At 42.5% G+C, this 26,986-nt stretch overlaps 3 protein-coding genes across 4 annotated transcripts; 1 reads left to right on the plus strand and 2 right to left on the minus strand.

Annotated features, from left to right (window-relative positions):
• Nucleotides 1-2,505: 2,505 nt before the first annotated feature.
• On the minus strand, nt 2,506-6,488 carry LOC117401374 (procathepsin L-like). Its single transcript, XM_034912223.2, has 8 exons — nt 6,358-6,488; nt 5,616-5,756; nt 5,213-5,335; nt 4,824-4,973; nt 4,311-4,532; nt 3,782-3,941; nt 3,375-3,477; nt 2,506-3,285 (listed from the first exon to the last, which is right to left on the minus strand). The coding sequence occupies exons 2-8, from the start codon at nt 5,745-5,747 to the stop codon at nt 3,186-3,188; spliced, it is 990 nt and encodes a 329-aa protein (XP_034768114.2). The 5' UTR covers nt 5,748-5,756; nt 6,358-6,488; the 3' UTR covers nt 2,506-3,185.
• A 4,611-nt stretch (nt 6,489-11,099) lies between these two features.
• Nucleotides 11,100-14,248, plus strand: LOC117401197 (mitochondrial import inner membrane translocase subunit Tim13). Its single transcript, XM_034001692.3, has 3 exons — nt 11,100-11,400; nt 12,022-12,090; nt 12,762-14,248. The coding sequence occupies exons 1-3, from the start codon at nt 11,278-11,280 to the stop codon at nt 12,858-12,860; spliced, it is 291 nt and encodes a 96-aa protein (XP_033857583.1). The 5' UTR covers nt 11,100-11,277; the 3' UTR covers nt 12,861-14,248.
• Nucleotides 14,249-14,323: 75 nt separating this feature from the next.
• On the minus strand, nt 14,324-26,105 carry LOC117401196 (transmembrane protease serine 9-like). 2 transcript variants are annotated; one of them, XM_059015009.1, is made up of 16 exons: nt 25,306-26,105; nt 23,159-23,309; nt 22,871-22,998; nt 22,617-22,684; nt 21,885-22,060; nt 21,578-21,616; nt 21,156-21,269; nt 20,801-20,966; nt 20,277-20,551; nt 19,687-19,829; nt 18,760-19,036; nt 17,638-17,751; nt 16,967-17,135; nt 16,612-16,877; nt 15,881-16,017; nt 14,324-15,523 (listed from the first exon to the last, which is right to left on the minus strand). In XM_059015009.1, the coding sequence occupies exons 2-16, from the start codon at nt 23,304-23,306 to the stop codon at nt 15,362-15,364; spliced, it is 2,382 nt and encodes a 793-aa protein (XP_058870992.1). In that variant the 5' UTR covers nt 23,307-23,309; nt 25,306-26,105; the 3' UTR covers nt 14,324-15,361. The 2 variants fall into 2 exon arrangements, with proteins under 2 accessions (XP_058870992.1, XP_058870991.1); XM_059015008.1 differs by lacking the exon at nt 25,306-26,105 and adding an exon at nt 25,043-25,278.
• Between the last annotated feature and the right edge of the window lie 881 nt (nt 26,106-26,986).

The following is a 26,986-nucleotide window of genomic DNA, read 5'->3' on the forward strand; positions in this document are numbered from 1 at the left end:
TCTACGTGACCGTACCACACATACAGACGTGCTCAAATTTGTTGGTACCCTTACAGCTCATTGAAATAATGCTTCATTCCTCCTGAAAAGTGATGAAATTAAAAGCTATTTTATCATGTATACTTGCATGCCTTTGGTATGTCATAGAATAAAGCAAAGAAGCTGTGAAAAGAGATGAATTATTGCTTATTCTACAAAGATATTCTAAAATGGCCTGGACACATTTGTTGGTACCCCTTAGAAAAGATAATAAATAATTGGATTATAGTGATATTTCAAACTAATTAGTTTCTTTAATTAGTATCACACATGTCTCCAATCTTGTAATCAGTCATTCAGCCTATTTAGTTTGGTATCATTGTGTGCACCACATTGAACATGGACCTGAGAAAGCAAAGGAGAGAGTTGTAAAAAAAGAAAATAATAGACAAGCATGGTAAAGGTAAAGGCTACAAGACCATCTCCAAGCAGCTTGATGTTCCTGTGACAACAGTTGCAAATATTATTAAGAAGTTTAAGGTCCATGGAACTGTAGCCAACCTCCCTGGGCGCGGCGGCAAGAGGAAAATCGACCCCAGAGTGAACAGAAGGATAGTGCAAATGGTAGAAAAAGAACCAAGGATAACTGCCAAAGAGATACAAGCTGAACTCCAAGGTGAAGGTAAGTCAGTTTCTGATCGCACCATCCGTCGCTTTTTGAGCGAAAGTGGGCTCCATGGAAGAAGACCCAGGAGGACTCCGCTTTTGAAAGAAAAACATAAAAAAGCCAGACTGGAATTTGCTAAAATGCATATTGACAAGCCACAATCCTTCTGGGAGAATGTCCTTTGGACAGATGAGTCAAAACTGGAGCTTTTTGGCAAGTCACATCAGCTCTATGTTCACAGACGAAAAAATGAAGCTTTCAAAGAAAAGAACACCATACCTACAGTGAAACATGGAGGAGGCTCGGTTATGTTTTGGGGCTGCTTTGCTGCGCCTGGCACAGGGTGCCTTGAATCTGTGCAGGGCACAATGAAATCTCAAGACTATCAAGGCATTGTGGAGCGAAACGTACTGCCCAGTGTCAGAAAGCTCTGTCTCAGTTGCAGGTCATGGGTCCTCCAACAGGATAATGACCCAAAACACACAGCTAAAAGCACCCAAGAATGGATAAGAACAAAACATTGGACTATTCTGAAGTGGCCTTCTATGAGTCCTGATCTGAATCCTATCGAACATCTATGGAAAGAGCTGAAACTTGCAGTCTGGAGAAGGCATCCATCAAACCTGAGACAGCTGGAGCAGTTTGCTCAGGAAGAGTGGGCCAAACTACCTGTTAACAGGTGCAGAAGTCTCATTGAGAGCTACAGAAAACGTTTGATTGCAGTGATTGCCTCTAAAGGTTGTGCAACAAAATATTAGGTTAGCGGTCCCATCATTTTTGCCCATGCCATTTTCATTTGTTTTATTATTTACAATATTATGTTGAATAAAAAATCTAAAGCAAAGTCTGATTTCTATTAAATATGGAATAAACAATGACTGGATGCCAATTACTTTTGTCAGTTTCAAGTTATTTCAGAGAAAATTGTGTATTCTTCGTTTTTTGTGGAGGGGTACCAACAAATTTGAGCATGTCTGTATGTACATTGTTGGTGTGCACTGTATTGGTTTTGTTTCAAATATTCCTGAACTGGGAAGCTTCATTTATGTTTAATTCTTGTTTTTGCTGTAGACTGTCTGAGGCTGGCTTGGAAATAACCCAGCGCTAAACTGCATCTGCTGTGTGTGTGATACCTCCTTGCTCGTGTGGTCAGCTTAGCTAGCCCAATATGTACGTCAGCTGAACCTGCAGTTGCACTGAAACCTAATGGACCACAGACCCCCGTCCCCCTTGCAAGAACAAAAGTGTGGTCAGCGTTCAGGAAATAAAAACACTGACACCTGTCATTTACTTTGAACATGATGTGTAACAGCAGGGATCCTGGTGTTTATGATGAAAATGGTGCCATATCATTATAGCAACAGTATACAAGTGCTGGTTAGCACTGGAATGTACACAAGTAACAACATTGATTCATATACAGAATACACAATCATGTACCACTGTGTATGTGTTATATACAAATATACACACACACATCATCAGTCTGCAAACCTGCTGTCAGCTTTTCGATAAAGTGTTTGACATGGTGTTGTTCTGTTTATCAATTACTTCTAATTTGAAATACTTATTTTCAGATTGATTTGCATCCCTTTGGATATCTAGTTCTGGTTCTGTTTTCGAATCTAACATTATATATATACGTGCATTATTCTCGATGTTTGTTTCATCTTAGATCATTGTTTGCCATGCTTGCTAACTATTCCAGCGAATACTTGCTTCTGAAAAGACTCCTTGAGGCTGACTGTGGTGGGAGAGTGAGGTGGGAAGCATTCTGTATCAGTGCTGTGCAATGCAGGTTTGTTACAGTCCTATGATTTATGATTGTAAATAAAGATACCAGAAACAGCAAAGAATGCTAATAGCTTTATTGAAAGAAATACAGAAAGCGCATCATAATTAACATTGAATTAAGAACATAAGAAGAACATATGCATGGTTACAAACGAGAGGAGGCCATTCAGCCCATCTTGCTCGTTTGGTTGTTAGAAGCTGATTGATCCCAGAATCTCATCAAGCAGCTTCTTGAAGGATCCCAGGGTGTCAGCTTCAACAACATTACCGGGGAGTATAACATAAGAAAGTTTACAAACGAGAGGAGGCCATTTCCTGCACTCAGAATTAGAGGCTTTATCCTCCTGCTTTACAATGTAAGAGTTTGATTAATTGAAACTCAGCGTGTAAACCAAGCCTGTGTGGTAAACAGAAAGGTTTCACAATGCTCTATAAGACAAGGGTTAGAGAAGAACAGGGCATGATCAATACGTTTCAGCCTGTTCCACAAACCCCAAATCACACTCGTCTTGTTTATATGAATTAGGCTCAGTTTGCAGGAGGTTGACTAGCTATACTATTTCAATGGGAGAGTGTAAGTGGTAAGAGGCTGGAACAAGTGGCTTAAGTGGTACTTAAACAACTTCTAGAACATCAAATGCAGGTACAGCTTTTTTTAAAAATGCTCAAGTACTAGCACTACAGAAGAATGGGTTTCTCCAGTACATGCACATTCATACCCTTTAGTTTGCTTCACAGTCTATGATCAGACGTCAGGAAACACACCATGGTCGGCTACCCCACAGTTGTTGTCTTTATTCTTTGCCAGCCGGATATATCCACCTTCACCCCATTTTTTTCCGTAGCTGTAAATAAAAAGAATAATTCATTCATTAATAAGTTAAACACAAATATATCCTTGAGGTGGCAGTAAACTGGGTCAAATTTTACTGACCTGTTTTTCAAAATCCAGAATTTTTTCCCATCAGAATCTCCATACCCCACAACCAGGACTGCGTGGTTAGCATTCCTTGTGCAGTTTGGCTCATAGTAAATGCCTTGGGAATAGGATAAACTCAGTAAGATACAAGTTAACCTGAACATAGGACTCTGCTTTAATTGTAACGTTAAGTTTAAACCCTCAGTAATAAAAAAAAGCAGATGAATGTTAAATGAAGTGCAGTTATACGGTCTTCAGCCCCACATTATGAAAGCACACAGCCAAACAACAAAAGCCAGTATGATAGAGAAATATGAGCTAACCTCATTATTGTTAGAGGCACAACTCAGAACAACGATAGCAACAGCAGAAAGAGAATTGATGGGCATGTGAGACTATTTGCCCTGTAAAGAGAAAGTCACCTGACTTGTAGAGCTTGAAGGAACGGTGCGCAGTATCGATAGCCACAGAGACAGGTCCAATGCTGGCCACAGCATCCTGCAGAGCTCGTTCGTTCTGGTTCACTGCAGTATATCTAGTACAGCGGGTTACTTTACGAGCATTGGTGTTGCATGTCCCGTCCTAGTGGACAGGAGAACAGCATCAGATCAGGTGAGCATTATACCAAACCCTAGTCCCCAGGTGCTAGTAGCATGCAGTATCAGACATCACGTTTTGAACTGAAAATTACATTTTCGTTAGCTATAATTACTTTAAATGAAATACTGAGAATGTTCCGTTATACAAAAAAAGCTGTTAGTATAATAGGATCATGTTAAGAGTTTGTATTTGAGTGTGCATCACATTGTTTTGTTAGGGTCTGATTGACATGTATAGTTTATTCAGGAATCTGTTTGGGGGAGTCTTTGGTATTAATGTGCTCCACTGCATTTGATCAGCATTTTGTAAATAGATTAGGTTCAGTTGCTTTACATCCCTCAGAGAACCTACCTCGGCACGGTAAGGGTAGCTTGCCTCAGAGGCAATCCCGTTATCCTTCACATATTCAAAAGCCTTGGTCATGAACCCTTTATTACAGCCTTTGTTCCCATACGTTTTGGAGCAGTCAACCAGGTCCTGTTCGCTCAGAGACACAAGCCGGCCTGTCTTCTTGAAAAGTTGTCCCTCAAGGGCTCCCGTAGCAGAAAAGGCCCAGCAGGATTCACATGTATCCTGGGAGGAGACAAACAGATTTAAATCAATGCAACTAGTATGTTTGGTAATATGACAATTCATCCCAGTTGTACGACAAATGAAAGGGGTTGCGACTGATCACTGTTGTGAGGACCTTTAGAGATGCTATGACATCACCCATCTGATACCCCCTCTCACACATGGAGGTTGTATGGTGTTGACTAGTCATGTCAAGACACTTTTGCTTAAAGCTAAGCTCATTGAGTCTCTTCAGATGCAGCTGATCCCTGTATGAAGTGCCTGAGGTTAGATAAAAATGTAGTTAGGTACCCCCTGGTCCTTCACACGGGTGACGTAACCTTTGTCTCGCCAGTCAATCGATGTTGGAGGCACAGGGCTGCCGGTCGAGTTAAACACAGGCAGCTTCCTCAGGGCAGGATCCGGGTGGAAACCATTCATCTTATTGAACTCCTGGTCGGTCTGAAGGAATAAAACAGCCAGTTAATAAAGGAGATGTGCAGGGAACCCAAACAGCATGGCTCATACTGTATTTATTCTCTTTGCACTACATTCACTAATAATATTTGCATAGCACATTGTGCCATCTGGTGACAAAACAATGTAATTGCAGTTTCATAAAAATGGATTTGGATGATCCCTAATACAAAGAGCCAATGCACAGGGTAGTCTCTCTGGGGGAATCCCTATGGGTGTGGTACCAGATCTCCGAAGTGGTTCATCCCCAGCTTGTAGGAGTGTTTCCCTGCAGCGTGCTCCTGGTTGTGCTGCTCGATGAAACGCCAGTTGTCTTCCCAAACCATCCTCCTGTAGCTCTCGGTCTCCTACAGACCAAGGAAGCAACATTGTTATTTTTCCACTGTGCTGAAACGTGTTTGTTATTTACTGCATTAAAAGGGTTCACGAAATGCATCAGAGGGTTCGAAAGCCTTTCTGTGAGTTTCCATAAAGAGAAACTATACTACAGAGCCCCCACACAGTAGGTTCACCAAGCATCTGCGGCAATCCATAGTTTGTAAAAGTCTGGTGAAACGTGTGCTGAAGCAAAGGTTGTGCAGTGATTTTTGCTTCATTTAAACTCATATCAGAGCTTCAGTGCTGTACCTCTGAATACTGCTTCCCGTGCAGCCCCTTCCACTCCTGCCAGGGGTCCTCGAGCGCAGGGTCCTTCCAGAACGAGGAGGCTGCAGCCACAGCGGTCACCACGGCAACCAGGAACACCACGAACACCTGCATCGTCTGGAACTGGAGAAGGAGCACAAGCCACTCATAGCGCGCACACACACAACATGGCAAAACTAGACATGAGAAATACATAAATATAAAAATAATCTTTGATCGAATGACCTTTTCTCATAGTGAAAACTACCTAAAGTGTTTATTTACTTAAGTGCAGTATTACTTTATAATCCTCCACAGAAGCAAATGCTTACTGTTTGCATTGTCTGTAACAGTAAAATGAGCACAAATTCCCATTGAAGTATCTTATTCCTGATTCTAGATTAAAAAAAACTAAGTTTCAAAAACTATTGTCCTGCTATCTACAAACATATACATATAAATTGTTCTTTTAGTTTTGGTTATCTGACCTGTAGGACATCATAGCTAGGTAGGGGAAAGACAATACTGGAACATACATAATGCTACATTTCAAATATTCTATTTTGCTATTTATATCATGCATTCTTGCTCTCCATATGGGCTTGAATATACATTTTAAAAGTAGTGTAAAATAGCCTTTTTTCCATGTCTACCATACAAACCATAATACCAGGGTGGCATGAAGCCTGAAAAATAAATCCTAATATAAAAACTAAAAAGTTTTGAAATGTTAGGTGTTACTTACCAGTTGATGGTATTGTAGTAATATGAGTTGGGTCAGGACAGTGATTCCAGGTCTTTATCTGGTGCCTTACATACTCTTGGTAACTTCTCATAGTGGGCATGCAGGAGTTCCCATTGGTCTACAAAGCTGATGGCAGCGTGTGGGTTTATCTTGGGTACATCATCTTATAAGAATCATTTTTTTGCCATATAAGGATGTTATCAGAGCTTGTGCACAATGTACGCTGCAGACAACAGGTTAAGACAGATCAATATACAAGAGTGTGCACTGTGCCCAGAATAACTATAGCACACATTATTACAATATATACTGATAGAGTGTAGCATTTTATTGACTGAAGTTTTATACCTAGTTTACTGGGCCTGCCATGTAGTGTGTGTATATATATATATATATATATATATATATATATATATATATATATATATATATATATATATATATATATGCTTATCACAAATAAAAAGTTTACTTTGAATCTTCATACTGTAGTAGTTGCCTAGATCAGCCATCATGTCTTTATAATAGTAAGTCAGCATGATCTAGTGATGAGCTCACTCGAAATGGTTGCAGAAACCTTAATAACTATGAAAATGCAATTTGAATTGACTTATTATTTTTTAAAGTAACCTCATGTCTTTATTTCTTTATCTATATAAATTTGCCTTTTATCAGTATAGCATCAAAACATAACAATTTTAATACAGTATGTTCAACACTGCATGTTATTTTTTTTATGTCATTTAGCAGATGTTTTTATCCAAAGCGACTTACAGAGTAAACTATACATCAACACATGCTGCAGAGTCACTTACAATAGGACCTCGATTTAACATCTCATCCGAAGGACGGAGGACAAGGAGGTTAAGTGACAGTGAGCTAGTGGCTGAGTTGGGATTGAACTGGGAACCTCCTGGTAACGAGCCCCTTTCGCAAATCACTGGACCACCAAGCCTCCTTGGGACTATAAAGTGGCTCAGTTGTGTACTGCCAGCAACTTGATGAGCAATAACGTCTATAAAGACCCTGGCTGATCTGTCCTGGGTTACATGCATCTCAAGCAGACAATTAGAATATGAAAGCAGCTTCTATACAAAGTAAAAAATAACAAACATAGTATTTGATACGATTGCAAAAAAATTCATGAAGAATGAATGCAAGCAATAAAAAAGAAGGGCAAATAAAAAGAAAAGGTGAAAATGTAATTCATAGGTCCCTGTCGTTTTAAGAATTACCAGCATGCGTTTTATCTTTGACTTGTGTGGTTTGAAAACAGTCCGAGTCACGTATCTTGTATCTTTTATCACTCTTGGTGTTTGATAATGCTCATGCAGTGCTCTGATATGCTGATATGCAGGCTTGTCAATTCTCAGAAACAGTTTCCATATTTGTTCACATCAAGGTTATTAATACCCACTGTGTCTGGTAAGTGTGGGACAATGTATATCTTTTAACTTTGAATGTGGATTAAATAGGGAGTACAAATGAAATGATTTTCTTACCCATGTATCACAGGGGTGGAAATACGACAGGGATTCACTCCAGTGTGCAGGTAACAAGCTCACATGTTTCTTATTAGACTTACAGTAAAACAAGGAATGGATCAAACTGCTACACAACAGGAGTCTTATTTCCATCCCTGTATCAAACATGTGATTTGGTTTCCAATTCTTATGTTGCTTCCATTTTTCATTATATCCCTGAAACTTTTTCTTTTTCTTAAGTTAAGTTCAGCATGGTATTTTTTCATCACTTCTGGTTCATTATTATTTGTTTATTTAGCAGACGCTTTTATCCAAGGTGACTAACAGAGACTAGGGTGTGTGAACTATGCATCAGCTGCAGAGTCACTTACAATTACGTCTCACCCGAAAGACAGAGCACAAGGAGGTTAAGTGACTTGCTCAGGGTCACACAATGAGTCAGTGGCTGAGGTGGAATTTGAACCAGGGACCTCCTGGTTACAAGCCCTTTTCTTTAACCACTGGACCACACAGCCTCCAACCTGGATTAAACAAAAACTCTGTTTATTGCTAAACTAGGATTAGTTCATCTGGTATTATGCTTTAATCACAGTTACAGTGTATCACAAAAATGTAAACCAGGATGAGTAAATCTTGGATTAAGAAATGTTTCATCTTGGATTCATTTTACACAAGGATTAAATATAAAACCTGGGGTGAAAGTTTTGTGCAACATGATTCAGATATAACCCCTGATTGAATCTGGGTTAGTGGTTAATCCAGATTGGTGGAATCAGCCCTAAAGGTAGTAATTTGCCTGCGTAGTGATGGGCTAGCTGAGTTCACTGCTGCTGCAGATAAAGTCAATGAGATCAAACAGTCAAAGAAAAAGCTTCAGTGAAAAAGTTTTTGCTCAAAAGAGCCAACTTCATCTTTATATACTCTGCTTTCCTATTAAAAGATATATCACAGAAACATCTTTCTTTTACTTTACATATATCTAGAGAAACACTGCGATGCCCCTTGCAAAAAGACTTCATTCAGCAGAGGTTAGAGACAGCATCAGAGTCATACAGCAAGATTTCTAAAAACCTGATTTGGGTCACTAAGTATATGGCTTTCAAAGAGTTGAGATGAAATGAGTCATGTCTTCACTGGTTGACACTTTAAAAATATAAATCAAGTGATGTGGTTACATTAATCAGGCTTTTAGAATCCTTGTTGCAACCTGAAAACCATGCTGTCTGTGTCAGCCTACATGGCTGTCTATCACAATCTGGGGGTAATTAGATCGACTGATCTGTCTGTAAGTCAAACCTTTTTTTCACACACTTTCATGTTCGGTGGGTTCGTTTATTTCAGAGGTGGTGGTGGTCACTGACATTCTTGTTTACTTCGTCATGTGGTGAATGATCTTCTTTTAAAATCAACATGCTCTGCAGTTCTGTTTTGAATGAGTCTGCTATTCATACCACAGCTCTTAGATTTCCCATATAAGATATAGTGGTTACAAGCCATGCAGCGTTTGCTGATAGCCCAAGACCTGATATCTGATGTGCCTATATGTGTACCATATTCAGTATTGATAGTTTCTTTACAAAAAAAAAAATAATATATATATATATATATATATATATATATATATATATATATATATATATATATATATATATATATATAGATATGCAGTAGTACTACGCAGTAGCTTTTCAATGCAGATAGCATTAAAAGTGTTGCGGATTCTAGTATACAGTATAACTGTTTTTGTATTCATTTCTATAGAGTGAATTCTGTTCTCATTTTAGTACTTGTGAGATAAACAGAATACTCCATTGGTTCTGTGTTAGTTTCACTCAGTGGTGGAATACCTACAGCACTATGTGGACCTTCATAGCCTATAGAAATGATCCTTAAGAACATAAGAACATAAGAAAGTTTACAGACTTGCTCGTTTGGTTGTTAGTAGCTTATTGATCCCAGAATCTCATCAAGCAGCTTCTTGAAGGATCCCAGGGTGTCAGCTTCAACAACATTACTGGGGGGTAGGTTCCAGACCCTCACAATTCTCTGTGTAAAAAACAAATGTCCTCCTATTTTCTTTACTGAATGCCCCTGTATCTAATCTCCATTTGTGACCCCTGGTCCTTGTTTCTTTTTTCAGGTCGAAAAAGTCCCCTGGGTCGACATTGTCAATACCCCTTATAAAAACGCCCCGTAGTAAAAGCATAGGAAACTGTAATAAGCACAGTGAAAGCATTGTAAAGCACCAGAGGTCTGCTTTGTAAAGCGAGTATTACAGAACACAGCACACCATGGTAAACTGTGATAAATGCATTAGTATATCCACGGGAAAAGCGTGGCAAACAAAATAAGTTACAAAAATACTTAACAGTGTGTATTGTACTACCATCTGTCATACAGTGCAGTTTACACATGTATATGCAATAGGATAGAGGCTGTGCGGTGAGAACCAACCAGCCCGCAGTCAGTATTGGACACACTCAGCCCATGCAATTGCATGGGGCGCCGGGCAGCGAGGGGGGCCTTGTCGTGGTGCAATTACTTAAAGAAAACCCATTATATTCACCTCAAGTCTGCACCAGAATGAATTATACCTTATTAGCCATCTTACCATTCATTGTATCTACACGACACAAGCCATAAACAGAGCATGTTGGGGTTTCAAGTCGTGCGCAAGTTAATGTCTGTATCTGTGCCGCGTAATCATGTAACCCACGATTTAAGCTAAAACGGCGAGACGTTTAAAAATGAACTCATTTCGACACAGTTCAAATAAAGTTTGTTTGCGCGTGCCGTCAGTCCTGCAAACTTGAGGGGGGACACGTGCGCAGTGTCGTGTTTGAATGAACTTAGAAACACATTACGGTCAAATAAATGCGCAACGCATCGTCCTCGCCTCTTCAGAGGCTCGCCTACACCTACTACGTTCTACAAGGTGTATTTGCTGGAGCTGTGTCCTAACTTCAGTATTGAATTGCGTCTTCTTTTATGTGTTTGACTGATACCTCTTTTAAATGTGAAGTGTGCTTAGGCGGGCAGCGAAGCAACCAGTCAGAGCTTACATTCAACATTGTTTGGGACGAGGTTTTACAGTGTCGTACTAGGTGACTGATATTTTTTTTCAGCAACGTCGTTGAATAATGAATTTCAGTGAGGGGGGGGCTCAAACAGCTAAAACCACCCCCTAGTATTACTGGTAAGAATAGGGATCGGAGCCCTGAATCAGGTTTGCGTGAACCATTGTTCCCCAAAGCTTTTGCTCGCTGTAAAACTACAACTCCCAGATCCCATCACGGCAGGAAGTTGGCAGTGGCGGACGTCCTGTGTGTTTCAAGGACAAGGGTCGCTTGGTTAATCGGTGCAGTTTTCACGTGTGACTTTCACAGTCTCTCTGATCCCTGCAGTAATCTCGTTTTAGCTACCAAAGTGAACGATTATGGACAGTTTTGGTTCTGATTTCTCCTCGGGAGCCGCTGGGTCCGGAAAGATGGACCCGGGCACGATAATGGAGCAAGTGAAGGTGCAGATTGCCGTGGCGAACGCGCAGGAGCTGTTGCAGGTTCGTGGGAATGGTGGGGTCGCGCAGTGTACCCACAGTCACGGGCCGCTCCGCTCCGCACCGTGGTCTGTCTGTCTGGGGTCGAAGTGTCAGAGGCTGCGGCGCTAATCAGATAGAGTATTTTTTATTCTTTCAGAAGTTACATTTTCAAACACGTTGAGTACTCTAGCTGTTATCTGCGATCAATGGTTGTCATTTTATGTCTGCCAAAGTACTACAAAATATTAAGAACTTGATATTTTATCAACGTGGTGGTACACTACATAACCGTTTTGCCAACATCTGAAATAGACACTCTAAAGAGTGCTGTATGTGACATTCTGCTGTGGTATCAGTATACGTCACTGGGATGTAAAACATTCTCTAACGCTTGAGCATAAAGGAATATCCGATAGAAAGTGTCCTGAGGGCATCAGATGATGCGAGTGCATTTGCCATTTACTCCCATCTTTCACTTCCACAGTTCGGCAACTGTACGCAATCGAGCCACCCTGTCCCTAACCCTAACCACCCCCTGCCCTAAAACCTAACTTGTTCACTAAGCTTAACCTCCTGTGTTCTACACATGACGTAGGAAGCCATATTAATGCGATTTTTTCATGTCTCCCCTCCCTGTTACAGCGGATGACAGACAAGTGCTTTAAGAAGTGCGTCGGCAAACCAGGTGGTTCGCTGGACAATTCCGAGCAGGTAGTGTATCCGTGTGTCTTTACAAACCAGTAACTAGCATTGAAATACTCTCCACTGAACTACATGCGCAATCAAATTGCATTTGAAAAGCTATCAATCTTGTGTCTGCTATTGAGAGCACTGGTATGTGTGAAATATAGACACCTTACTACAAAGCTACTCTTGTGAAATCCCCACCTCTACTGCACAGGGATGGTAATAAGACTCCTATTGCATAGCAGGGTCACCCATTCCAGGTTTTACACCCAGCTTGATAAGCAACAGTACACAGCTCTGGCCAAAAGTTTTGCGTCACCTAGAATTTTAGGATTGAGACATCATTTTAAAATTTTATGTAACATCATGTAATCAACAGATCTACAAAATGATATTGTCAAATAATAGTGCAGTATTTCATGTTAGATTTTGAAATGTCACATTTTTAAAAAGTGGTATGGAATTCAATGTTAACGTAACATTACTCGGCAGATTATGAAGCAAAATGTGTTCATTCCAGCAAGCCTAGCTGTGTCTTATTCAACTCGGAGTAAAACCAGGAATGGATCAAACCGCTATGCAGTGGGAGCCTTTTTATCCACCCCCGCAGTATGACTAAGGTTGTTGCACCGACTCAAAATGTAGACGATGCTGTGATGTTCCAGTAACGATGCGTCTGTGTCGCTCTGTTGCAGAAATGCATCGCCATGTGTATGGATCGCTACATGGACGCATGGAACACCGTCTCGCGGGCGTACAACTCCAGACTGCAGCGGGAGAGAGCGCGCATTTAACCACGCAGCCGTCCGCAGCCCTCCCTGTGCCTCCCGAAAACCGGAGGAAAACACTTTGGAGCAAGGTGTACCAAGCAAGGGGCCACCTGGCAGTGAACTAGGACATCAACCTGGACTAGGGAGCCCTCGGTGTTAACTTGCTGGCCACCCGCATCCAGCTGTGCCTTTCCATCTGTGGCAGTGTAGCTTCCAGCAGTGAAGAGGATTGGTGTACCCCTTGAGCTGCTTCAGATCTGTGTTGGGGAATGTACACCCATTGACCAGCAGGGCAAAATGTGCTGCCACCTTTCTGTGTGTTATTTTCAAGCTTGTTCTTTTACTGGATTGTCTCTGTGGCTCTTACTCTCCCTCCCTGTGTCTTTGTAGGAATGCATGGAGGTCCTGACTTTCCATTTATAAAGCAGGTGGAATGAAAACGCCGTCGGTGTGTTTGTTTGTTTGGTTTTAAATGACGTTCACAAACAATGAAAAGGGGAAATGGTTTTGGTTTCTCAAATTTGCTTTATATAAATGAAAGTCATGGGATCTACCTTGTTATGTATCTCCCACCCTCACCCCTCTTGGGTCTCTGCCTGCTTTGTCTGTAGAATAAAATCAGGGGTGGGTTGGGTTGGCAGTACTGTAATGGGGTTCTGTTTTATTGATCTGAACAGTGGGGGGATCCACTCCAAAATTAATAAGCCTAGTCTAGGAAAGACCTATTTTCACTTGTTCTCCTTGCATTTAACAAATCCGGTGAACCGATGGGGGTTCACATAACGTAAAGGGTTGTTAAGGTGTAAAGATCATTAAAAGCTAGTGTCTGGACGGCAAGACCATTTGAATGAGAAAAGAGAAACTGTTTCCACTGCCCCAAACCTGTTCATTACACCAGTCTGAGCTCACTGTTCCCCTCCTTCTCCATGCAGGATCATTCAGGTTTCAGAAGGAGGAAGGTTTGTAGAGTGAGCTCTCTGTGTGGCTTCTCTTAACCCGTGCCTCATTTCATGTGGGAATGTTAAACTGTGGGCTTGACGGCCACGGGCAGAGGAGACCCACACACTGAATGACAGCGAAGGGCAGATGAGACATGAATGAAAATGATCCGTATTGCAGATACAAGAACAGCTCTTACAAACTCAACTGCACGTTCTGTCCTTCGAGGCATTCCCATTGGGGCTTCAGCTGTTTCACTGCCACTGAGCTACAGTTAAAGCCTGCTTATCCTATTGGTCCAATGGTCTGGCTGTCCTGACACTGGTTTACTTGGTGGACCAGATTGAAATTGCAGCTACCTCAAGGCTGATTTTCATTAAAAAAAACTCAAGTCATGTGGCACTAACATCGTGCTCTACTGTGCATTTCTGTGTCGCTGCTGGTACTATTAATAAAGAAACTGGTTCATTCTCTCTGTTATTGTTTTACTGTGAAGTTACAGTGAACTGAAATGTGTAATAAATGAGGAAAAAAACACAAACAAAAAGTGAGAATAGTAACGTGATTTTTTATTTTATTTTAAATTAATTGGTTGCACCACAATCTGATTGAATTGATATTTTACTTTTTTTTTTTTTTAATCTTTTATCCTATTCATAGTTCATTTCAATTGAAATATTTACACTGGGTTGATTTTCTAGTTTTCAAACGGGTCTCTGAATCTGCTGGTCTAGGGATGTTACTGAACCTTGCTTTGGATGTGAAACCAGTTTCAGCAAGGGTAATGTGAACAATCATTTTGATCAGACTGGTTCAGAGATACTGGATCCAATACAATGCCCTTATAAAAGTTTCCCACAGTAAAAGCATAGCAAAGTGTAATAAAGCCCAATACAAGCATTTTAAAGTATAGCAAGGTATGCTAAAGCATTCTAATAAACATGGCAAGCCAGGGTACACTGAGGTAAATGCACAGTATAGCCATGGAAATAAGCATAGTAAAAAACAATTACAGCCATGCATACCTTGTCTACCACAGTTTCCTGAATAGATAAATGTTTTGATTTCCTGCCTAGATAAGACAAGTCTTCAAGTATGCAAAAGATTGTATCGAGGGCTGTGGTATTTGAAAAGCATTCTTCATTAAATCAAATGATTATAATCTTGGAGAAAGAAGTTCACCAAATAATTCATTTAAGAGTAAAATACACTTAATTACAGGGTGATTTTTTCCCCTTGTCTTAAGTTTGTTCCTCTGTACAACTGACCTATACATAAAACAAGATTCAAGTCTGGGTTACTGAAATTACCACTTCTGAGTGGCATACCAGCCAATTCTCCAACTGATTCCCTCTTGCTACCCCAACCCCCTGTGTGTTTCACACTAACTGCTTGTCTGTACTCTCCTGCCCTCATGTCATTCTGGTGCTGCTTAACAGAGTCCTTTAAACAACACAAGAATGAAAAGCAGGGGTGCTGTGCTGAAGGTACAGCACAGGGAGAGATGGCCTTTCAAGATATTTCCAGTGGAGCTTTATTTCCCAATTCTATCTGTGATGTTCTGTCTGGTTGTAAAGCTGACGACTCTAGTAGAGCAGGTACTTCTGAATCCACTCTCGCACCTCCGTCACACGCACGTACACCCCAGGGAAGGAGTTCCTGGCACAGCCGCGGCCCCAGCTGGTGATCCCAGCCACGAACCAGCGACCCGAGGGCTCCCGGCAGGACAGGGGGCCCCCAGAATCACCCTGAGTCAAGAGACAAACACGCAGGGCAGTGAGGACGGGGGGACAGCACATAAAGACATGGCACACAGGCAAAGAAATAAAGCAAATGCATGCAATCGTCCATCACTAAGCAACACTCAATGGGGGCGTGTGTATTGATACCTAAAGAAACATATACAATTCAATGACGCGCTGTAAAACGTAGACTTGACGGAAGGTAAACCACCTGTTCTTTAAAAGGACACCATTGGAAATAACCTTTTTCTAAATGTTTAATATTTGTTGAAACTTATCTTAATACTTTAAAACACTATATTTACATTTTTTTGTACCCTGAGACTGATTGGCTCCAGATTGAAGCCTGTGCCCCTCCCTTACCGTGCAGGAGTCTGTGCCCCCCTCCATGAAGCCAGCGCAGATCATGTTGCTGGTGAGCCCATTGGCGTAGGATTGCAGGCACTCTGACTGGCTGATGATATCGATCGAAGCCATCTGTAATAACTTGGCTGGCGAGCCTGGGGGAGAGCAGAGAGGAAAGGGTTAATCAGGGCTTCCGTCAGCCTTCAGTTTGCTTGTGCTGCATCCTGTCTTCAAGACATTAACAACAGCAAACCAAATCTAACTCAAATAAATCTAAAGCACTCCTATAGATAGATAGACAAGTACTTAAAAATAAATTTTAGTAGCAATTCAGACAAACTTCTGGATCAGCAAAGCATAGATAAACACTTCTTGTGAAACACTTCTGCTAAGTTTCCTCAGAGTACCTTTCTCCACTACCTTCTCCCTTTGCTGCGGATGTCCTTCGTGTGTGTTGGCCAGCCCCCCCCCCTCCCTCTGCTTCCATGTTTGTTTGTGTGTGTGGTGCCCCCTTCTCTCCCCTCTCCTCTCCCTCCCCACTGCTTCCCTGTGTGTGTGAGTGCTGCCTCTCCTCTCCCTCCCTGCTGCTTCCCCCTGTGTAAGTGCTGCCTCTCCTCCCTCCCCCACTTGTCCTCTCTCCTCTCCCTCCCCGCACCTTCCCCCTGTGTGAGTGCTGCCTCTCCTCCCTCCCCCCTTGTCCTCTCTCCTCTCCCTCCCCGCTGCTTCCCCCTGTGTGAGTGCTGCCTCACCTCCCTCCTCCGTGGTGCCCCAGCCGCTGATGAAGCACTCGGTCCTCTCTGGGAAGCGGTGCCAGGGCGAGGGCAGGCAGACAGGCAGGATGGTGCCGTCAAGCGGGGCTGGCACTGAGAGCTCCACCAGCGCCACATCCAGGTCCATGCTGGTGCTGTTGTATCGGGGGTGCAGGATGATCCTCCGCAGGGTGACCCGGACCCCGCCCTTCCCAGAGGAGGAGAGGGAGCCCAGGCTGGCCGCCCAGCTTCTCGGGGCCAGTTTACTGCAGAGCAATACAACACAGACACAGCTGAGCAGCTGGATGACATGAGAAATAAAGCTACACCCTCCATTCCCAGCTCTCTAGCGTACTTTGCGAAGCAGTGTGCGGCAGTGAGCAGCCACTTCTTGTGGATCAGCGTGGCCCCGCAGAGGTGCATGCGCTGGAACTGCAAGCTGACCTGCCACGGCCACTCCCCTCGCTGCGCGTTGACCCCGCCCACAATCTTCTGGAAGCCAATCACAGGCCTGTCCCCGCAGTCTGCAACAGGGAGAAGGACAGCTGAGCTGGTAAACAGCAGACCACACCCTTAAAAAAAGATTACCACTGTTTTGCCATGCTTTTCCCATATACCATGCATTTGCCATTGTTTGCCATGTTTCTTAAAATGCTTTACCACACTTCGCTATTCTTAACAATGCTTTACCATGCTTTCACTGTGCTTTATTACACTTTGCTAGGCTTTTACAATGGGAAGCTTTTAGAAGGGAACTTTCAAAGATAAGAACATTAGAAACTAAATATAGTTTCTTGATTCCTTCAACAGTCACCCTAACATCCTATACCTGTACACTAAGATCTCACTCAGGTGTTAGATGAGCTCAGTCAGCCTCTGCTTGTGATGGTAATGAACTACACGGCACGATCAGTTTTGCATTGAGACCTGGGAGTGTCATGCACTGCAGTAAAGACCCTTGCTCTGTATATAACTGGTATGCTGCTGCTGTCATCAGTTCTTTGTGAAAAGTGCCAGTCTGCTCACCGCAGTTCTCCTCATCAGCCTCGCTGCCACAGTCGATGAATCCGTCGCACTCTGGGTTCACTTTACTGATGCATACATCCTTCTCACACAGGAAGTTGCTGGTGCAGTTTACCGCTGCCAAGAGAGAGAGAGCACTCATTACAGATCTGTAACTCAATTACAATAATGCATGCATTTGTGTGTGAAGGAGCACACACAACAAGGATTTAAACAGAATTCAACATGCTTCCTTTATTGATTCCAGTAATCACTCTAAGTCACACTTTTACACCTTAATCATTATCATTACAATCACAAGACCACAAGTTATAAGCAGAAATGAAGCAATGATATCGGTTAGTGATTTCTGGGAGAAAGCCTCGGACACGGTGCTGGTGTGTTCACGGAGGGTCTTGATGCTTCTCGAATGCACCTCCGCGTGCTGCTGTTTTATACAGTCTCTACACTCCTTGTGTGCAAAGCTAATTGCTGGCTTATCTTTGATCTTGCACCAGGTCAGGTTGAGGTCAGTTCAGCAAATTTTATTGCCTCCTTCTCAGGCAACAAAACATTCTATCAGCACACACTGCCCACACAAAAGCATGTTTGCACAGCACGCACCCTCAATCACAGTTTTGCACTGATAATCTTTTCAAACATCCTTTCCTTGCAGGGTGTTGATGTTGACTGAGCTGCAGGTTTCAGGGGTATATCATATACGATATACTCTTGATCTACCCAAAACGGTTTCCGGTCGTGTTCTGCAGTGCACATTATGGTATAGGAAGCGACAGTGGTTTTGGACTGCATTAGAGTATTTCTTTTTCATTTACTGTCTGCTCATTTGGAAAGACCCCCTTTTTCAATCAGAATTGCTCCTCTCTTCAAGCAACCATTTCCCCTATTAGTTACGCATATGCCTTACATTTGTGTTACCCCCAAATCCTTCTCCCTCCCTTCCAAAGGTAAATACTACATTCACTTCTGTACTATTACATCCTCTCTAATACAGCGTCTTAAAAAGGTTACGGAATAGAAATAAACAAGAATACATTATTAAGTGATCTGAAATGACCATGTTTGTTGTCTGCACCATTTGTAAAATGCACTATGATCAGTGGTGGCCAGGGGGCGCTGTGTTACCTGGTATGGTAGAGGGTGTCTTGGTGGTTGGAGTGGTAGTGGTAGCAATGGCAGTAGTGGTAGTAATGGCAGTAGTAGTAGTAGTTGCAGTAGATGTTGGCCTCAGATTGGTTTCTGTTTGGTTGCTATGGCTGAGTATCCAGCTTCTCAAATTTGTTACTCTGGAGTAGATCCCTGGGTTGTTGACCTCGGCACAGCCCTCTCCCCAGCTCACAATCCCAGCCAGGAAGAAACGACCCGGAGCCTCTTCACAAACCAGGGGGCCGCCCGAATCACCCTGCAACACACGCAGACCCAGAGCACAGCGGCGTCAGTCACGGGGCGCCATGCACCTGCTCTCTGCAAAACTCATCAGACACAATGTAGCTGTATATGTAATTCTCTTACACATCATTCCTTGTCCTATAGCGCAGCTTTTTCTCACATAGTGAATACTCAGTATGTAAGAATGCATTCTGTTTTCTAAAGAAACATCAGTAAATGAACCAATGCTAAAGCTTTCTTCATGATCATCATACTAACCAGCATTTGTTCTAGCATGTACAGTGCTGCCTCGATATTTCCTGATTTGATTATTGAAGAATTTGGTTAATTCACAATTAGTCCATGACTATAGTTTCTGTACGAGGCACTGTTAGATAACGAAATAAAGGCGGCGCTGCACCACATTTCGCATCCAGCCTCTGCTTCTCCATTAATTCACTGGTTCCAGAAACCAATCCATTACCCTGTAGAGATGGAAATAAGACTCCTATTGCATTGCAGCTTCACCCATTCCAGGTTTTACTACGAACTTGATTAGCCGCAGTGCATAGGCAACAAGCTCAGGTGTGTCTTATTAAAGTTATAGTAAAACCAGAAATGGATCAAACAGCTATGCAACGGGAGTCTCATTTCCATCCCTGCACTGGTAAGGGCTGGGCGTACCTGGCAGGAGTCGATCTTGCCCTCCATGAAGCCTGCGCACAGCATGCGGTCAGTGATGGAGCCGTTGTAAGCAGAGGGAGCGTTGCAGAGCGCTGTGTCGATGATGGCTACGACCGCCTTCTGGAGAGAGTTGGGCAAGTTGTCTGTAAACACGCACAGGAGAGGAGCGGCTTAACTTCAATGGTTTTCAAGCACAGCAAAATAAAATGAAGACTCGGCACGCAGGATTTGGTGGGCAACTCTTTGTCCATGGCTCTTGGTGTCAACCACAGTGACCTGCAACAACTAGACTCTCTTTGTAAGAGGGTGTATAATACCATGCTTATAAGGACATTTTGTATAATTTACTGTACGGATAAAAGTGATTATATATATATATATATATTTGTATAGAAGTTTAATAATTAATTTGGATCGTATAGGTGCAGCCAAAGAGACACAATTCTCCTGCAGCTGATGTGCGATGACCCACGTCACAGACTTCAACAAGCAGAAACCATTGAGAAAGACACCTGGTTGAAACCATGGTTGAAGAATTGCATAACTTTGATTTGGTATTGTGTAAACATGCAGCAAGCCCTCTGACTCACTGTTGTCCTGGCTGAGCTGTCCCCAGCCGCTCACAGTGCAGCGCTTGCCGGGGGGGAAGCTGTGTGAGGAGGAGGGCAGGCACACAGGCTGGATGCGGGTCCCCATGTTCAGGGGGGTCTCCAGTTCCAGCACTGCGACGTCGTAGTCCGAGGTCTGGCTGTTGTACTGGGGGTGGCTGATGATGGTTTTGATGCTCAGCTCCACAGCGCCGGGCTCTGTGCCCGTGGCCAGGTTCGTCCCAAATAGGGCCTTCCAGCCCTTGGGGTCGTCAAACCTACAGAACAGGAAAGGAAAGCAAGACACCTTTCAGTGATGAGAGCAAATAGAGACTGGGATGCAGTGTGACCTACTGGTTAGAGCCGAGTGACTGGGATGCTGTGTGATCTACTGGTTAGAGCTGAGAGATTGGGATGCAGTGTGACCTAGTTGGGGGTGAGTTAGTCTGGCTTGTTTTTGTGCTTGGGGAAATCAAATCTGTGCCCTCATTAGTAGAGATCTCCAGCAGTGTGGATTGGTCCCTCACCTTTCGAAGCAGTGAGCCGCGGTGACGATCCACCTCCGGTTGAGGACAGAGGCCCCGCACATGTGGTATCCTTTCTGCCTCAGACTCACTTGCCAGGGGAACTCCCCTCGCTCAGCGTCGATGCCCCCCACAATCCGGCTGGACATGGCGGGCCTGGTACCACACTCTGGAAAGAACCATCACAAAGGAGATCAGCTCAGGCAGGCACTACAGTGTCTGGAAAACTCTTGGGAGCATCATTCATTTGTTATTTTACTATTCTTTAGCAGGGAAGATGAATCTGTGGTGAAAATGACAGACAGATAGCTCCTGATGCTGCTTGCTAGACTCGCTCCAGGCAGAGAGGGACACTTACTGCAGTAGGACTCATCAGACCCATCAGCACAGTCGGCTTTGTTATCACACTCAGGGTTCGTCTTTAGGACACACTCGCTGTTCTGGCAGGTGAAGGTGTTGACAGGGCAGGTTTCTGTGGACGCAGACACACATGATGAGACACACACCCACAGTTAAACACACATAAGCACACTGTGAAACATACATACAGTTAAACACAATCAGACACTGAAACACACACACACAGTATAACAGACACAGTGAACACACACACAGTATGACACACACAGTATAAAAGACACAGTGAACACACACAGACAGTAAAACACACACACAGCTCAACAGACTTGATAGGTTTACTGATCTGTTACAATTCATAACAAAAAAAACACACTTGGGAGAAGCCTGGTAATTGCTTATAACCCCATATGTGCGACTCACCTGCGCTCCCTATATTAAAGAAAGACTTTCCGCTCGGTCCTGTGAAATAAAAAGAAGACTGTTATTACCATTAGAAGAAGCATTTTGAAGGTGCAGTAACTGCAAATATTTTTACTCGTGCCCCACAAAGCCATCAGAATCTAATAATCTAAGCAGCTGTGGACATGTTACATTTCAATGTGGTTAGCGAGTACAATTTTACATACAAAAGGTTATGTCACTCTAATAATAACAGTGCAAGCCTGTCACAATCCAGGGAGGTTCCTTTTTCTTATTGCATTGCAGGGGTGATCCGAGATCTGCTTACCCAGCAGGATGACAGAGGTGATCTCCCCAAATTGTAAGACCCCCAAGGGCTGCTCCCGGAGAAAGGAGTCCAGCCCCAGTCGCAGGGTATCCTGGGCAAAGTGCCTGGAGAAAGCGTGTATCCTGTTCACGCTGAAGGTTAGCCGGAAGGAAGCCACCACACTGCCGTTATTGTTGCTGCAAGGAGAGTGCAACATCACTGAGGAGGGCATTCCCTGAAAGGCATGTGTACTTGAACTACAGTTATGGCCAACAGTTTTGCATCACCCTATAGAATGAATTTCGCTTCATAAAGTTGAATTAGACCTGCTGAATAATGTTACGTTAACATATTGAATTACATACCGCTTTGTAGTTTTCCATATACTTAAATGAAAAACTGTGACATTTCGAAATCTAACATGAAATACTGTACTAGTGTTATGGCTTCCGGTTGACTTATGAATTATCATTTTGTAGTTTCTTTGATTACACAGTTACGCTAACCTGTTTTTTTTATCCATCACATTAAAAACTTGTTTAAAAGCCTATGGTGTGAGGGCTTTTAGTTTTTGAGCGCCTTCACTTTGGAACTTGCTTCCAAATTGAATTCAGAAAGCTGAGAAGCCCGTCAGTATTTTTAAATCTCACATCAAAACTCTCTGATTTGGCTTTTCACCGTCGAGCAGTTTGGAGCTCTTTCGGCTTACTGTTAATTTAATTTTTTGTAAAACTCCCTTTGCTTACGACTTACCCATACTGTAGCATGTCCGTATCAACATAGTACTCTGCCACTGATGAAGCCAAGAAGATGTTTCTTATCTGGAACAGGGAAAAAAAAAAATGTCCTTAATAGCAGGACCACATGAGTCAATGTAGAATAAGTCAGTACCTGGATAGAGGTTTCATTGGCTACAATTTCGACACAAAGACTTGACCTGGAATGGGCTTCTTCACCCTCTCCCTGCTCTACACTGTATCCACACCCTATCAGAACCCACCCCTCACCTTTCTCCTCAGCGCTGATGAAAGAACAACAGAATACGTTGACGTCTCGTCCTGTAAACTGGGAGCGTATGCGATGCCTCTAAGCTCCATGGTCTCAGAGTAACTGCACTCCTGTTTAACCACGTACGCTGCAAGAAAAGGAAACGATGGAGAGCTCTGTAAATTTGTATTTTATTTCCAAAGAACAATTTACTTAGAAAAGAAAACGTGTTGCGGCTATGGGCCTTCATCAGTGCGCCACAGACCACTCCTTTGATTTGAAAGCTTGCCAGGATGCGGTCTACTCACCAATCACAATGCCGATGAAGGTGGCGATGGCTATGATGACCAGGATGATGGCTGCCGTCATGACCTTGCAGCAGAGTGTGTCTCTGAAGCTCCTTGGCTCCTTGTCCTTCTTGGGATCCATCGCGCTCTGGGGAGGAATGTACTCCATTGCCTGCTCCAGAAAATGACATGGAGTTCGTTATCTGCTTTTCAACATCGATGGGTCCCAAACTGAAATCAGACAGGTGGATTCCAGGACTAGAATGGGTTCATATGTGCACCGGATCAACCAGATCCCAAATCTGGTATCTTTTAAAAACTGAGAATGATGAACTGTATGAATAATAATAAAAAAAAAAGATCATCATAAGATTATGTTAAGGCAAAGGTGGGAATGGAGGTACTGACAACAACAATAAAGCATGAATCCCTGATCCACAAGCAGAGGAGAACTGGAAACACAAATGGGAGCTGCTGTAAATCAAAGTCACTACATCAGGTCTAGAATACAAAATGCTATCCCTCTTCCTTAATTATAAGATCCGACACCTTTGTGTTTACAAATAAACCCCTGGCCGTAGCCACCCTGGATGCTGTATTCCTAGAAGTGTGAATATGGGCTTTTTAGTAAAAATCTGGACCCCCGTGACCAAACGTCCTATTCTCACAATGTAGAATTTTGACTCCCTGAGCTGCATAGGAAAAACTGGTTAAAGTAACAATACACCAAGCTGTTTCGTTCCAGTGTTATAATATTACCAGCAAGTCTTATTTTCTCCCAGGCTGCTCTAGAAAATGAGATTTAACTAGGGTTTAATTGTCTGTGAAAGGGCAATTCCTTCTGGGATGAAGAGTAAACGATCCAGGAACAGTGGCCACAGTTAAACTGATTACAGAAGACAGGTCTTCATTTATACAGTGCTTTCCTGCATCACTCGTCTCCCAGCGCTGCACACATCGTTAACCACCTATGGATCAGGCAAGTTCCTGTCCCTCCCTCTATTGAAAAATCCAGTGTGTTTACATAGTGACAATTCAGCTACACACAGTAAGGTCTTTCGTGAGCTCTGGCAAATAGGATGATTTCAAGCTTGCTGCTGAAGGACAATGCCTATCTTTAGCCCCCCTGTCTTAACAATAGAGGCCTTATCTCTAACAAGGATCCTATTATTGGAGGCTCAGGCCAACCATGAATGGCAAGTTAGCTGCAGTAAACTACATCTTAACAGTGTAATGTTCCATACAGTCATACAAACTGTAAACTTTTTAATTTGGGGTTGTTATACATTACATGTTGAGAACGCCAGTACGAGTATGTGTTTCATGCAAAATTTTAAGTTTTACTGTGGTCTACCATGGTAAAAGCTTAGAAAACTTTTGTAAACTATAGTAAAAGAAGAGAACAATCAAACTAGACGATATAAAACCAGTGTAAACATTGGTGACAGCACTGCAAAACGCAAGGTTTAAAAGGATAATGACAAAATAAAATGCTAAATTATTACAGTGCCTATTTCCCATGCGAAACTTTTGGTTTAGGAAAATACAACAGCCAAATACTGTTTGTATCGTGGGACTTCATTTTCCAACTGCGTTTGTGGATCGATTAATTTTTTTTATTTTTTAAAAGGGGTATGATTACTGATGTCGCTGTGGTAACAGGACCCCCTTAAAATCGATTCGTCTCAAGGCATTGCAATGAATAATAATGGCCCCCAAAACTGCTAACTAAAAGATTCTCAAAATAAATAAATAAATAAATAAATAAATAAATAAATAAAGCGACGCCATTTGTGGGATTAAATAAGACACTTGCAATTTCAAAGCATTGGGGCAGTTCTCTAACACGAGACGATACTGCATCGCCCGTAGAAATGACCCATTTAGACTGGAGAGAAGACTTACGTGCATGACGCTTGGTTGAGAACAACAATATTAACAAAAGTCGTGGTGCTGCTGTTGTTTTTATCACAATTGTAAGTCGCCCTGGCTAAGAAATAAATAGATTATTATTAATAATAATAATAATAATAATAATAATAATAATAATAATAATAGCAAATTACATTGCAATGCACCTGCGTTAAAGTATTAATAATTAGGCCCATCAATCACAGACGTGCATTGTGTCAATTTAATGCAATTGGCTATAGGCCATAACAGTTTACCTGTTGTTGCTGAGTGTCGAAACGAAGGTGAGATAGCGTCAAGAGGAATGCCTTCTCTTCATAAGAAACAGTATGTGAGAATCGCCCTCCTGGGGAAAGTCTTACCGACTGACTGTTAAAGTTTCCAGACAGTTACTTTTGTTCTACCTGTAAGTGGGCGTGCATACTGTTACAGCAGCAGGAATGTCAGGTAGTGTTGAACCGGCCTCTCCAAAATACTGAAAGACCCCACGCCCCCCACTCCAGGTCACATTAGTTACCAATTCCAACTGCACCAGAAATAATCTACTAGAAAAATCGATTTTGTCATAAAAAAAAAAGCCTAGCCTATAACATTTCACACAAATTCGAACAAGAACGTCTTTTTTTTTCAATCATATCTTTTAACAGGACCAGATGAAGGCGTATATATAATACACCAGCTTTGGAGACCGTTTTATACATCTTCAGCTGATTAAAAAAGGCGTCCTCAAGCAAACAAAAGAAACTAAAATAAGTACTTCCTATATGCACTGGGACAGCATAGTTAAACCTTTTCAACAACCATTCAAGCAAACCCAGGTAGCAATTGGAATCTAATGAGGGGTAACACGGATCCAGCACTACAGGCTGTCCCCACAGGTCATACAGGGCTCTATAGCTGATGCCTAGTCATATTGCTCCTCAATATGGGCACCTCTCGAGGAAGTGTCCATATTGACAAGTCAGAGGAAAGCACAAGAACTATGATAGAACATGGGGGGATCATCATGGTGAAGGCATTTGAATCCTTTCATGCATAGCGACCTCATATGGGGACAGATGCAAAAAAAAATGCTGTTTTTTTCCCATATAAAGCAATGGAAAAAAATATTTATTATGTGTCCAAAATTACTTTTTTTCTCCCAGTTATTTTCAATATGAAAGTCTTCACAACGTCATAGTGTAGAAATACTATGCATCCGGAACACAGAAAGCTTGACAAAGGAAATGAAACATGGAATACTGTACCAGCATGGCATTACATGGCAAAGAATCTTTCATTACTTATGTAACAGTAACATTTAGCCAGAACAACTCGACACCCTTCACTGCAGATGAAAGGATAATCCCTTGGTCACTGGTCACTGATATTCAGAAGAGCTGTCTTGCATCTCTGTGTTAATCAATTGCACCTAAACTAACAAACTCAACCTAAATAAACAAAATCAACAGGTGTTATCATTATCGAACCCCAGTAGAGTGCCCTGGTATTGTGTCTTCTCAGAATCCAAGGATCAAACACACCCCTAAAGCACACAGCCCGTTGGAGTGGTGGGAGGGATTCAGCTCAATGCGTGACTGTCACATTTTCAATTAGAAAGCCACACAGAGGGGGTCACACTGGGGGACTGGAACGACTAGTTTTTGATCGTTGCTTGTCTACAGCCCCCAAGACAGCTGTGCAAACAAGGTGGTCTCACCAATGCACCAGCGTTTAACTGCTACAAGTGCATGATAAAGGAACCGCCACAGCATGAACAGGGGCTCAAATTAAAAGCTATTTGTGACACTTTCCAGGAAGGAAATGTTGTGGTTGGCCAAATCGTCTGCTAATTGTGGCGAAAGGTGGCCCAACTCCCTCAAAAAGGCTTTTTCCCGGCTTTAGCGGACTCAGCCCTGTTTTCGTGGTGACGCCCAATAGGTTTCAAGAGAAAAACTA

This window comes from Acipenser ruthenus, chromosome 49 (assembly GCF_902713425.1).
Source record: "Acipenser ruthenus chromosome 49, fAciRut3.2 maternal haplotype, whole genome shotgun sequence".
In the NCBI taxonomy this organism is placed as follows: Eukaryota; Metazoa; Chordata; class Actinopteri; order Acipenseriformes; family Acipenseridae; genus Acipenser; species Acipenser ruthenus.

Excerpts from the sequence above, each read along its gene's own strand:
- LOC117401196 (XM_059015008.1), bottom strand. Across the intron at positions 22,999-23,158 it reads CTTCATCGGCATTGTGATTG|CGTACGTGGTTAAACAGGAG; the intron begins GTGAGTAGACCG and ends CTTTTCTTGCAG. Across the intron at positions 22,061-22,616 it reads ACGGACATGCTACAGTATGG|CAACAATAACGGCAGTGTGG; the intron begins GTAAGTCGTAAG and ends CTCTCCTTGCAG.
- LOC117401197 (XM_034001692.3), top strand. The coding sequence starts at position 11,278 with ATGGACAGTTTTGGTTCTGATTTCTCCTCGGGAGCCGCTGGGTCCGGA. Across the intron at positions 11,401-12,021 it reads ACGCGCAGGAGCTGTTGCAG|CGGATGACAGACAAGTGCTT; the intron begins GTTCGTGGGAAT and ends TCCCTGTTACAG. Across the intron at positions 12,091-12,761 it reads CGCTGGACAATTCCGAGCAG|AAATGCATCGCCATGTGTAT; the intron begins GTAGTGTATCCG and ends GCTCTGTTGCAG.
- LOC117401374 (XM_034912223.2), bottom strand. The coding sequence starts at position 5,747 with ATGCAGGTGTTCGTGGTGTTCCTGGTTGCCGTGGTGACCGCTGTGGCT. Across the intron at positions 4,533-4,823 it reads CCCGTGTGAAGGACCAGGGG|GATACATGTGAATCCTGCTG; the intron begins GTACCTAACTAC and ends GTCTCCTCCCAG. Across the intron at positions 3,942-4,310 it reads GCTACCCTTACCGTGCCGAG|GACGGGACATGCAACACCAA; the intron begins GTAGGTTCTCTG and ends CCTGTCCACTAG.